The sequence below is a fragment of the Pituophis catenifer genome, unplaced genomic scaffold (assembly GCF_029215685.1).
Source record: "Pituophis catenifer annectens isolate HBS135680 unplaced genomic scaffold, rPitCat1.0.hap2 SCAF_10, whole genome shotgun sequence".
NCBI lineage: Eukaryota > Metazoa > Chordata > Lepidosauria > Squamata > Colubridae > Pituophis > Pituophis catenifer.
The window spans coordinates 14731741-14745027 of NW_027256890.1; the positions used below are offsets into that span (position 1 = coordinate 14731741).

The window sequence follows — 13287 nt, forward strand, 5'->3', positions numbered from 1 at the left end:
CCCACACCACTCCAGGGAAGGATCCTGCAAAATCTCCATTCCCAACCCACTCCAGGGGAAGGATACTGCAAAATCCCCATTCCCACCCCACTCCAGGGGAAGGATACTGCAAAATCTCCATTCCCACCCCACTCTGGGGCCAGCCAGAGGTGGTATGTTCTCCAAACTACTCAATATTTCCGTTACCGGTGCTCCAGAACCTGCTAGATTTCACCTCTGCCCTCCAGATGTCCTGAGCGACTGTCCCCCATCAGGAACCAGAACACTGGAATGTTGGTTGAGGTGACAGTAGCTCAGGACATCTGAAAGGTGCCAGCCAGGCTTCAGGGAGAAGCTACAGAAGTCAACTTTGTGTAGTATTTCAATGTGTGGATATAACTCAGCTTGACGTTGGTGGGCACAGAATGATGGAAGTTCTAGGAACAGAGGGCCACCTTCTCCAGAACTCAACGAGTGGCCAAGTTGAGTTCTTTGGCTTATTTCAGTTGGGTTGATGTGGCCAGGAATAGCCAAGCTTGCGTTTATTGTTTGCAGGGGCTGCCTCCAAACCTACTTAATTTTTTTAAGCAAATTAACCACCTTTCTTGCTCCTTGGGAAAGCTTTCACGACCTCCCCTCTCTCCCGTCCTGCTCGTGGCTTCTCTCCCCCCATCCCAACAGCTCTCCTGCATGGCATATCTGTGAGCTTGTGAATGGCTTGTTTGAGTTGTAGGATTTATTTGGGTTGCCTTGTTCTCTCTCTCTTTCTCTCTCTCCTCCAACCCCGGTGAGGGGCTTCAGGAAGGATCAGAAATGCCTCCTTCCCATTCAGATTTGGAGTCTACTCATGAAGCCCCTCTAGAGCAGCGTTTCTCAACCTCGGCAACTTGACGATATGTGGACTTTAACTGCCAGAATTCCCCAGCCAGTGTGGCATCCTTAAGATGTATGGACGCATCTCCCAAAATTCCCTAACCAGCATGATGACCTTAAGTTATGTGGATTTCAACTCCCAGAATTCCCCAGCCTGCCTGGCGACCTTAAGATATGTGGACTTCAACTCCCAGAATTCCCCAGCCTGCCTGATGACCTTAAGATATGTGGACTTCAACTCCCAGAATTCCCCAGCCTGCCTGGCAACCTTAAGATATGTGGACTTCAACTCCCAGAATTCCCCAGCCTGCCTGGCAACCTTAAGATATGGGGACTTCAACTCCCAGAATTCCCCAGCCTGCCTGATGACCTTAAGATATGTGGACTTCATCTCTTAGAATTAAGGTCGCCATAGTTGAGAAACTCTGCTCTCCACAAACTGTACCTATTTGGTGTGAGTCATTCCAGCACTCGGGTGGAATTCTTAGATGTTTCTCTTTCCTTCTGAGGAAGATTCGTTGAGCTTCTTTTCTGTTGGTTTCCATGGCTGTGGAGATCCTGTTTTGATGCTTTCGCCATTAGATGTCCACCTAATATTTTCCCCTTGGTGCTTCCCTACCAAAGCTTTTTCTATGGTGTTGGTTCCAAGAGCTTTGATTGGATGTCCACCATGGTGGCATCCCGCCTAATTTTGTATGTCTGCCTGCTTTTTTTTCTTTTCTTTCTTTTCTAAAACAATTTCTTGACGTATTTATGGCATCCTGGTTGTCTTTGTGTGTTTGTGGTTGGGTTTAATATTCTCGTTTTCCCCGTTTCGTCCCTGTAGCAGATGTTGTTCAGTCTCATGGTGGCGTCTTGGTGGAAAACACCTCCCCGTCTGCTCCCGTTTCCGCCCCCCAGTTCAGGGCCTTCCGGAGAGCAAGTGAAGTGAGCATTGTCAGCCAAGTGTCCGGAATGGCCGACAGTTACACTGCTTCCAACATAGCCAACAGTAAGTGTTTTTCCCCCACGGAAATAAGCCTGCCCCATGCTTAGTTCCCTCAACCCCCTGCAAAGATCAGCTGATGCCTTCTACTGCTCCTCTCCGAAGTTCTCCGAGCCTGGGAATAAACATGGAGCTTTTCAAGGTATTGCAAAAGAAGGAAAGGGCCGAGGAGCGATTAGCACCCAAAATGGATGCCGACGTGTCCCTCACGGTCAAAAAAGCAAAATCCTTACAAATTCAGAGCTCGTGCTGCCGAGTTTGTCAAGCTCGGTAACTCTAAGATGTGTTGAGTTCAACTCTGGGACTTGAGGTTCCTCCCGCCTCTTAGAGTTGCCAAGGTTGAGAAACACAGCCATATTGCAATAAAAAAGAAGTGAAAATGTCCATTTTTGTTCTCAGGTTGAGAGAACGTCATCTCCAACTCACTGGCCTTCAGAGTTTTTCAACTCTGCTTTCTGATCCTCCCAGAATTCCTGAAACCCCAAAGAACAAAGCACAAACCCTTGTTTAAGAAGGCATAACTTTCAAAAGTTGCTTCCCTTTTCGACTTTCTGTCCCAATTCATCAGCTAAACCCAAGATCCCAAATTTCCAACTCCGAAGTCCAAGGGGTGATTGACTTTTAACTCATCCGATATATGGTTGAACGCATTCTACACCCCCAATGCTTTATTAGCGGTCAAAAATCTATATATATATTTTTGCATGGTTCCCCGTGTGTTTTAACAAAAGCGTGTGTTTTATTTTTGTGTCGTCTTTCTCCGTCTCTCTCTCTTCGAAAATGTGATTCCTTGTAGAGAAAAAACACCATCTCAACCACTCCAGAGGTTTTAGCCTTTTGGCACTCCTAGCGCTCCCCCACAAACCCCACAACCAGTCCTTCCCCCAGAGAACTGGGGGGCTCAAGCCCAAAAGATCCCCGAATCCTTTAGGACGAAGGTTTGAGAGCTCCCTCCACGGGGAAACGGAGGCCGTTCGCCTGATTCCAGATCTCGACGTCCACAAAGGTATTCTGGAGAGCGAGGAGAAAGGGATCAAAATGGAGCAATTGCTTTATCTCTTCTTTCGCTGTCTCCAGAACCCAAAAACCATCTTCACCGGAGGCCTTTCTCAAATCTTGCTCTCTGTTTTAACAAACCCACTCTTCTGACGCTCGCTCTGGAGATTAACCGACACGCTACTAACAGCCCTTCGGAGAGAGTCAAGCTCATTCCTATTCATATTAACGTTCTACACTCCCCGTGTCCTCCGATTAACTTGCCCTCTTGAGCTGTTTCTTGGGAAGGAAAGGCTGGTTCTTGAGTGCCCTGCTTTGGAGGATTCCTTAAATACTTTGTGAGCCTGAAAAAGCAGAAATCCTTTGGCTTGGAAGCTCCTGCTTTGCTTTCCCAACTGTCAGTTGGATATTGAGAGCTCAGCCATACGTGGTCCCACTTGAGTGTCTTTGTCGATTATCATCTCAGAGGTGGATTTTTCCTGGAATTAAGAGCAACATTTTTTTAAAAAAAGGAATTGAATGAAGCCCAGCAAAGTCCCTTCTTGTGAGTTGGAGGCTACATAAATTTGATTTAGAAATAAAATCGACAAAGCTAGTTTGTTTTTCTGGTCATAAAATCTAGGAGTTCTCCTTACAGGCCAGTTCTTTGGCCCTTTCCATTTAAATTTCCAAGAATGCTAACACTGAATAAACAGGTGAGGGCCTTCTAATCCAGGCCAGCCTCTCTTTCTGTCCTTTCTCTGAAGCTCTAATGTTGGCTATCTTGTTGTATAAGATTCAGAAATCGGTCCCTCAAGGTATGTTCCCAAAAATCAAAGCCGCAAGGAAGGTCAAACTGGTGACTTTTCCAGGGGGGTGGCTGGGACATCTTCTCCTGGACCTTCCATGGTCCGAGAAGAGCCGTTGGCCAAACATTTTGTAGGACTGATGTGGACAGACCAAGGGAGTTTTCTGACCCTTCTCGTGGATGGTCCACCCTCTTAGGAGTTGACAGAGATGGAAAGCTGAGATGTTTTGCAGAAACCCAACGGGATCTCTTTCTGCTCTTAGTTGCGGCCAAGTGGTGGGGAACCAAAAGGATTGACTACGCTCTCTACTGCCCGGATGCGCTGACCGCCTTCCCCACAGTTGCCTTACCACATCTCTTTCACGCCAGTTACTGGGAATCCACAGACGTGGTCTCCTTCCTCCTCCGACAGGTGAGAATCCTCCTGCCAATATCTTTTTCATCCCTCCGCCGAGTGCCAGTTGCCCATCATGGACTTAGCGTGGGTCCTGGACTCCTTGGCTGTTTGTACACCGGCCTTTTTGAGTCGTGCCAAGGTTGGGAGCCCGTTCATCAGACATGGCACCTCAGCGTTGGCAAACTCCATTTCATCTTTCAGGTGATGCGTCATGAAAATGGTAGCATCCTTGAAGTGGACGGGAAAGAGGTCTCCGTCTTCACGCCTTCCAAACCCAGGGAGAAATGGCTCCGTAAACGGACTCATGTCAAGCTACGGGTGGGTTGCGTTGGTCACCGCCATCGGCCAGGGCCCCAAATTGGGGGAGGGAAGGGGACAGAGAAGGACGACAAAGCCCCAAATTACAACTTTGTGTTAAGAACCTGGACGAGAGTGGTACCATTAATTCAGAGAGTAGGAGTAATAATAATAACTGTCTGACTGTGCAGATTAACAACAACAAAATGCATAATGGAGTGCCTTTTTAAAAACTACACATCCAATTCAAGCTCTTTTGTTAGATTAATTTGATCTGGATTTTCCCACTGAGCAAAGGGATGAGGGTGAAGTATTTAATTTATATAAATTCAATGCCTATTCGGTTCAACTTTGGGGTACGGTGAAAACCTGGCAAAAAAGCAGCCCGCAGAGTCAAAAGGGGATAAATAAATCCTGAATTTTTGATTGCCAGCGAAACCCGATTCTGACAGTCGAAGGATCTTTACTGAGGTTTTTTGAGAGTTTTTTTTAAAAAAACAACAACTATGAAACATTTTAACCACGATGGCCATGATCAAGTGAATAAGAAAAAGGGTACAAGATTGAGTTGCAACATGCAGAACCTGTTGTATAATCCAATATTTGTCAGTGCTGTGAAGGGTGGGGGCGGGGAGGACCGACAGCCACCCTGAGAGTTGAATTAAAAAGCAAATTTAAATCAATGCATCCACTCAGCCAGGCAGGAGAAAGCGCCCCGCTTCAGTTAAATAAAGCTCAAAATGATTAATGGCCATCCCAAACTCATTGATCAACCTGCGTCAACCAACCAACAAGGCTCGCCAAGAGTTGTGTACGCGTGGAAGACGTTGAAAATACAAAATAAAATTGCGCATCTGCCGTGGTGGGAATCGACGGGAATCCCAAATCCGACGTTGGCGCCTTCTCTTCTTTTGGCAGAATGTCACCGCGAATCACCGAATCAACGACGCCGTAGCCAACGAGGATCGGCCCCAGGTGTTAAACGGGAGGTTCATGTACGGCCCGTTGGATATGGTTACGCTCACAGGGGAGAAGGTGAGTTGCTGATCTGACACCGCGAAAGCTCGTAAAGGTGGCAGGTGTGTGGAACCGAAGAGGGCTTGGTTCTACAGAATCTCATGCCCCAACTGTAATGGCTCCTGTAGGGATGGGCATTTGTAGAATGAAAGGATTGGTATGGGTTATAGAGGTTCTTCAGACCAACGTCCTAGGAGGTCCATCTATCTTAAAGTTGTCAAACATTGATCATAGAGCTCTCAATCTCGAATGCAGCTGGCTGGGGAATTCTGGGAGTTGAAGTCCGCCTACCTTAAAGCTGCCAAAGTTGAACACCTACGTTCTAGATCTCTCCGTCAACCAGAATGGAAGTTAGAGCTAAGGAGAGCTACGTCCGCTAGATCAACAAGCAGCCTGAGGCCAGATGTAGCCAAAAGAAAGTGATGTATGGACTTCCAACTCCCAGAAATCACCAGCTAGCTCTTACCAGCTGAGGAATTCCGGGAGTTGAAGTCTACCTATCTTCAAGATGCCAAAGGTAGAGAGACATTGATCTTTAGAGGCCTCAATCAGCCAAAATTGAAATTGGAGCGAAGTAGAGCCACATTTGAAGGATGTACGAGAAGCCTTACGCTGGATTAAGCAAAAAGAAAGTGGAGTGGGTTCTACTGCATGGGGGCTGTTCATATTTTCTCCCCTCCCCAGTATAAACTCAGTGGATTCACCCAAGAGAAAATAGTCCGTACGATCAGTGGTGGGATTCAAATAATTGAACAACCGGTTCTCTGCCCTAATGACTTCTTCCAACAACCAGTTCACCAAATTGCTAAGAAAGTTAACAACCGGTTCTCCCAAAGTGGTGTGAACTGGCTGAATCCCACTCCTGCGTACGACCATGGGATTCGAACTCAGATGGTGCCGGGCCTAATCTAGATTCCAGATTTCTTCTTCTTTGCGCTTCAGGTGGACATTCACATCATGACTCAGCCCCCCTCAGGAGAATGGGTTTATTTTGACACAGAGATCACCAACAGCAGCGGACGGGTTTCCTACACGATTCCCGAGCAGAGACGGCTGGGGATCGGGGTATATCCTGTCAAAATGGTGGTGAGGTATGTTCTTGTGCACGGAGGTTTGCCAAGGAATGGTAGAGCCGTGGAGCGGTAGGTAGGAAAAATAGCCTTGAAAATCACAGATGTGGCAACTGAGGTCCCCTGATTATGGATTAGCTATTGGCGTCTTCATCCTTAATCCAAGGCAGAGAGCGATGGTTTATCTTTTAGATTTCTGTCCTGTTTTTCCCCTTTGAAGGCAGATGCATAATTACGACAACTTAAATAAGGAATAATATTTAAATAACATAATATGGGACGCAGTGGCTAAGTCGCTGAGCTTGTCGATCGAAAGGTTGGCAGTTCAGCAGTTCGACTCCCTGAGGCTATGTAACGGGGGGAGCTCCCGTTACTCGTCCCAGCTTCTGCCAACTTAGCAGTTCGAAAGCAGGTAAAAAATGCAGGTAGAAAAATAGGGACCACCTTTGGTGGGAAGGGAACAGCGTTCTGTGCGCCTTTGGCGTTGAGCCATGCCAACCACATGATCACGGAGACGTCTTCGGACAGCGTTAGCTCTTCGGCTTTGAAACGAAGATGACGCACTGCCCCCTAGAATCAGGAACGACTAGCACATATGTGCGAAGGGAACCTTTACCTTTAACTAAATAAGGAAAAAATAAATAATTATTCAGCCTCTCAGCGAAGATTAAGGTGCCTATTCGGTTAAGCCTCAGGTAGCTTCTGAACTTAATTTTTGTCTTCATGTCCCCCCTTCTGACCAAGGACGTTGAAAAACGGCAGCTGTCGACCTTAATTTGGAAGGATGAAACCCATCAAAACAGTAGCACAAGTCCTAAAATAGGCAAAATACAATTTAATTTTCCTCAGAAGACTGACGGGGGGTGGAGGAGGAATACATCGGGGACTACCGTACCTCTATCATGAAATCAATATTCACTCTCTTTCTTTCTTTCTCCTTAGGGGTGATCACACAAATGCAGATAGCTACATAACCGTTTTACCACGGGGGACCGAATTCGTGGTCTTCAGCATCGATGGTTCTTTCGCAGCCAGCGTCTCCATCATGGGCAGTGACCCCAAAGTCAGGGCTGGAGCAGTTGACGTCGTACGGTAGGAGGGCTCAGCAGTGGGGAGCGTTTGTGCCAGGAAGTTGTACTGAAGAGGGGGATTTTCATGCTGCTGGTTTCGTGTCGGAAGCTTCAAGGCACTTCCGGGTTGAAATGATTAGCCAGTGACATCACTGTTGCCCCGGAAATGCCCAGTTGCGGGCTCCTTTCACGTCCCCTCTGACGTGATACCTATTTATCTACTCACATTTGCATGCTTTCAAACTGTTAGGAGCTGGAGCGAATGATGGGAGCTCACCCTATCTCACAGCAGCACACAGGTCTCAAAACACTTGCTGATTTTCCACCCGTTCTTCTAACCACCGCCGTGCTCCTCATGGGATACTATAAGAATAGTAGGAACATTTTTTCCAATTGAAAACGAGAGGCCCTTTTCCGTGTTGATATTCTCGCGGTGTCTCTCCCCCCTCCGCTCATCCGTCTTTCTTGTTTTCCCCTTCCTTAGGCACTGGCAAGAGCTTGGCTACCTCATTATCTACGTCACGGGCCGGCCCGACATGCAGAAGCAGAGAGTAGTTGCCTGGTTAGCACAGCACAACTTCCCCCACGGGATTGTCTCCTTCTGCGATGGGCTGGTTCATGATCCCTTGAGGCACAAAGCGAACTTCCTGAAGTCTCTAGTCACAGACGTAAGCAGGATTCACAGCGGGTTAAAGCAGTCGCGGTCAGGCTGGGCCGAGTCCCATTAAATGCACCTTTGAGAATCTGGGACCTTCTGATCAGAAATTGTATTTCAGTAAAGTTAACTGTCAAGAGATAAGTGTAGCAGTACTATCAACATTGTTTTCCAACAAAGAGGCCAAGAGCCGTTGCTGATCATTTAAGCCTTATGGGAGGGGCCAATCATCTCTTGGCCTTACTCCTGAGTCGTCCTCTTTGCTGTAGCTGCTCTTGCCTTCTCTGGCAGCTCTTCTCATACGTGTACTAGGAACAGGCTCCTCCTGTTCCTCTGCCTCTCTACTGTCAGCCTCTGGAGGCTCCGGAGTCAGCATATCACTCCCAGATGGCCCTGGCCCCATCTCTGCCTCCGACACAGAGCCCTCATCCGGGCCTTCCCCAGCCTCCAGGACTGGCTCATGTTCTTCCTCAGCCTCATCGCTGTCCGACTCCGCTGCCAGGTCCACAGGCTGCTGGCGGACTCCAACATTAACAAGCCATTATGAGGAGGAGAAAAAAAAAATCCAGAGATTGCTGAGTATCAAACGCGAGCCCTGTTTATAATGAAATCAAGATTCACATTCTTGGGAGGCGGATTATTATTTAAGATTTCAAAATATAGAAGAAGAGAAGGGAGAGAATTTGGCGGAAGTGATGGAGGAAACCAAGGAAAAGATATTAAATGGGATTGACGAGATATACAGAGTACATACTCGATACGCAATGAGAAATAAATTGCCAAGAGAGGTGCATGAATTGGTTTCATAGTACAGGTAGTCCTCAACTTACGACCACAATTGAGCCCGAAATTTCTGTTACTACACAAGACAGTTGTAAAGTGAGTTTTGCCCCGTTTTACGACCTTTCTCATCACCATTGTTAAGTGAACCCCTGCAGTTGTTAAAATTAATAAGATGGTTGTGAAGCGAAACTGCCTTTCCCATTGACTTTGTTTTGTCAGAAGGTCGCAAAACAGGATCACTTGACCCTGGGACAATACAACCGTCATAGACATGAATCAGTTCTTGAATGTTGATTCTGTGACTATGGGATGCTGCAACGGTCGTAAATGTTAGATATCAGGCTGACAACTGATTGGGTTTTTTCTTCTTCTTCTTCTAGCTGGACATGAAGATCCATGCGGCCTATGGCTCCACCAAGGATGTCTCCGTCTACACGTCCATCAACCTGCCCCCTCCACAAATCTACATTGTCGGGCGGTCTACCAAAAAATTACAGAACCAATGCCAAGTAAGATCCTTTTATTGTAAGGGGTCCAGCCCAGGGGTGAAATTCAACCGTCTTGGACTGGCTCGGGCGAACCGGTAAGGACGATTTGAATCGGTTCGCCGAACTGGTAAAAACGACCCCTGGTTGGCCCCGCCCACACCCGCCCGCCCGCCACTCACCCCTTCCGGACGCTCGCTCACCCCTTCCGGTTGCTCGACCCGCCCACCCACCCCCACCCTATAGGAAGAGACTTTTCTTCCTCCATTCACAGCGGAGCTGCTGCAGCCTATCCCTTTAAGGTACTTTGATCCCCAGGGGTCCAGGGGGGACCATAAAGGGAGCACCAGCTCCACTGTGAATGGAGGGAGAAGCATTCACTATGATCCCTTCTCGTGCTCATACACACATTTTTTCCTACCGGGTTCTGCACGCGTGGCTTGGGGTGTGTGTGTGTGTCATGTGACTGAGTGGGTGTGAAATGTTACTGGTTTGGGCTGGTTCACTCGAACCGGTAGTTAAAAAAATGCTTTAAAAAAGTAAAAAAAAGGTTCAGACAATCGCAGCTGATCTTAGGCAGATCAGATCAGGCAGTGCTTGGGGGCAGAGGGAAGAGCTGCAGATCGGACAACCGGCGTATAAAAAAAGTCCCAGCCCACAAAAGGGTGGGAGGCATTTTGGAAGGGACCCTCCCTAGGAAAGAAGAGGGGAAAAAAAGACTTATTGTCGGGATTTTCAAAGGGAAAACAGGATTGCGTTCATCAGATATGGGAAGAGGAAACACGGGGAAAGACAAGACTTTGGTGACAGTGATAGAGAGAGGCAGGGGAGGGAAAGGGCTGGGAAGCCTATCTGTAGGTAGGTCATCTGAAAGAGAAGTTCTTTGACCCTAAGCCGCAAAATAAGGAGTTTTTGGTGTCTTTTGTCCCATAGTTCATCACGGAAGGCTACGCGTCCCATCTGGCCCAGCTGGAGTACACCCATCGCTCCCGGCCTGCCAAGAACACTACGCGGATGGCTCTCCGGAAGGGCAGCTTCGGACTCCCGGGCCAAACCGAATTCTTGCGCAAGAGGAACCACCTGTTGCGAACCATCTCCTCTCAGCCCACCGTGTCCGCTGGCCACAGTGCCGGTTACCGTCCAGAGCGGACGCAAAGCCACTCCGAAAGTCACCAGGAAAGGGACCGAGAACGCACCCAACGGAGTATGAGTCTCGCCACGGGCTGCTGGGGACGAACCACGGTCCCAAGGCTCGAACCGGGGAACTTGGGTCAGAAGTAGAGGCGTCCGAGGCGCAATGATGGCCGGCTGCACTTGCCCGGGTGGCGGAAGCAGGGGCCACAACAAGGCCAGCAGCGTGGGGCTCATGGGCAAATATGGTGCTACTCATTGCCGGTGGGGCGGCGGTGACCTGGCCAGGAGCAACCGAGCGATTTGGGTTTCCTTTTTCCCCCGCCCACAAAACACGCAGGCCTGGACGGTGGCAGGGACATTGGGTACGTGGAGCGCAACCGGGCGGGCTGAGAACAGGAGCCGCCTTCTGCCACCGAGATGTCAAGCTGCCTCATCTTCAAGATCCACCGTTTTCCGGCTCTTATCCAGGGTTAGAGATTGTAAATATGTGCCTGTCCAGATTCTTCTTAGCCATCCGTCAAAGACGAGAAGACACAGCGTCAAAGAAAATACACCGGTACCGTTGGGAGCAGCAGCAGACCAGGTTGTGGGTAGGAGGGCCGTGTGTTCACGTAGGCTGGCCCTGGGACCCGGACACGAGGAAGGGGACACCGCCAACTATCACTGCTTTACAATCACAACGCCACTTGATTCATTCATGGAGACTCGAAGGACTCAGGACCCACAAGCAGAAGCCACAGCTCCAGGGCCGAGTCACGTTCAACGGCTTCCACTCGGCGACATAAAGCTACATGTACGATGCGCACACCATTGGATAGGTGGTTTATCAAGGCTGGTTCTAATTAAAGGATTTTTTTTTTAAAAAAAAAAAAGTAAGAGTTTGGAAGTTGACGGATTGCACTAATTCAGGAAAAAAAAAAGCGTGTAATAGGCAAAAGATTCTGCTCCTTCAGAGGGAAGGGAGCACGATTTGGGCACGACTTGCAGAAGGCAGTTCCTGCCGTACGATTCGGAGCACCTGGGAGGTGGCGATCTTTGCTCAGCCTAAAACCGAAAATAAAAAAAAGAAGCTACGTCCAAATTCTTCCCAGCCCTTTTTAGATTGTTGTTGTTGTTATTATTATTTATTTATTTATTCCCCTCCACCCCCTGCCGTTAAGACTGGAATCCGTTTCTTGTTTTTCCAACATTAAGAGTATCGGCTTTCGGCGGAGGTTGTAAACTCGTTTTCTTTTTAAACTGTAGATACGTCGCAACTGCACACCTCACAGTTTTTAGGTTTGGCACTGAGAAACTTTTAGGAAGAAGGACTGGGATGGAGGGTTTTTTTTGGTTTTCTTCTCAAGTGGCTCCTTCCGTTTAACGTTGTTAAGCCACGGCACGTCTGTCTGTACTTAACAGATGCACAACACGGCAGGCTGAGCGAAGGGAGGGATTTTCCCAACCCTTTCACCCTTTCGATATTTCAGGAAGAATTTTTTTAAAGTTCAAATTAGCCGTTTGTAGACACGTCAACCTGACCAGGGAGATCAGGAAGAGGTGTTTTTTCTCCCCCACCTGGAAGAGATTTGATGCTGAAAAATAAGAGGATCTCTGAACAGAAGTGGATTTCTAATACAGGGGGTTCTTGGTTTACAACCGTTCATTTAGTAACTGTTCGAAATTACAATGGCACTGGAAAAATGGGACTTACAGCCATAACTCATACTTACGAACCGTCAAAATATCAGGGGTGAAATCCAGCAGGTTCTGACAGGTTCTGGAGAACCGGTAGCGGAAATTTTGAGTAGTTCGGAGAACCGGAAAATATCACTTCTGGCTGGACCCGGAGTGGGGTGGGAATGGAAATTTTGCAATATCCTTCCCCGGGAATGGGGATTTTGCAATATCCTTCCCCGAGGAGTGGGGAGAGAATGGGGATTTTGCAGTATCCTCCAGGAGTGGAGTGGGAATGGAAATTTTGCAATATCATTCCCCGGGGTGGGGAGGGAATGGGGATTTTGCAATATCCTTTCCCTGCCACGCCCACCAAGCCACACCACGCCCACAGAACCGGTAGCAAAAAAAATTGGATTTCACCACTGCATAGTATCTCTGTTGTCACGTGATCAAAATCTGCCCGCTTGGCAGTTGGTTCGTATTTATGACGGATACAATGTCTCGGAGTCACGGGATCCCCTTTGGCTACCTCTTCTGATGAGGAAAGCCAACGGGGGAATCCCGATTCATTTAACAACCATCCGACTGACAACTACAGTGATTCACCGAACAATGGCAGCCAGAAAGATAGCGCGAAATGGGGCAAAACTCACTTGTCCACTGTCCCGCTTAGCAACTGAAATCTGGGTGGGTGAGTATGTCGATTGTGGTTGTTAAGTCAAGGACCACCTGTATTGTCCTGTTTCTCTGCTCGTTTACATGGCTTGATTTTGAAAGATTTGGGGGGGGAAAGACGGGGGTTGGGGGGGGCTTTGTCTGGCTGTTCACCCTTTTTTGTCTCCCCTTTTTTGCAATCCAGATTTTCTAGCTGCTGCCAAGGGGGCATTTCAGCCTGTTCTAAAGCTCCGTCCGCTTCACGGGGAGGTCAGCCTTGTCTTTACTGGCCTGCGATGCTGCTACTTTTTTAAATATTTGCTCGGATATCTCCTCTTTCGCCTCCGACTGCTTGTATCACTCTTATCTCTGCAGGCGCAACTTCGTCCATCTTTCCTTCCTTTCCCCCCCTCCATCCCCACCACTCACCCCAGACCGATGAGATG

At 48.3% G+C, this 13287-nt stretch overlaps 1 protein-coding gene across 1 annotated transcript in view; it reads left to right on the plus strand.

Moving 5' to 3' along the window:
- PITPNM2 (phosphatidylinositol transfer protein membrane associated 2) overlaps positions 1–12942 on the plus strand; it is a 65524-nt gene extending 52582 nt beyond the window's left edge. Inside the window, 10 exon segments of the mRNA XM_070950500.1 lie at positions 1679–1843; positions 2634–2843; positions 3884–4032; positions 4219–4335; positions 5233–5349; positions 6274–6422; positions 7344–7493; positions 7956–8139; positions 9290–9418; positions 10328–12942. Coding sequence (XP_070806601.1) covers positions 1679–1843; positions 2634–2843; positions 3884–4032; positions 4219–4335; positions 5233–5349; positions 6274–6422; positions 7344–7493; positions 7956–8139; positions 9290–9418; positions 10328–10675 — 1718 coding nt within the window. The 3' untranslated portion in view covers positions 10676–12942.
- The last annotated feature ends 345 nt before the right edge of the window (positions 12943–13287 follow it).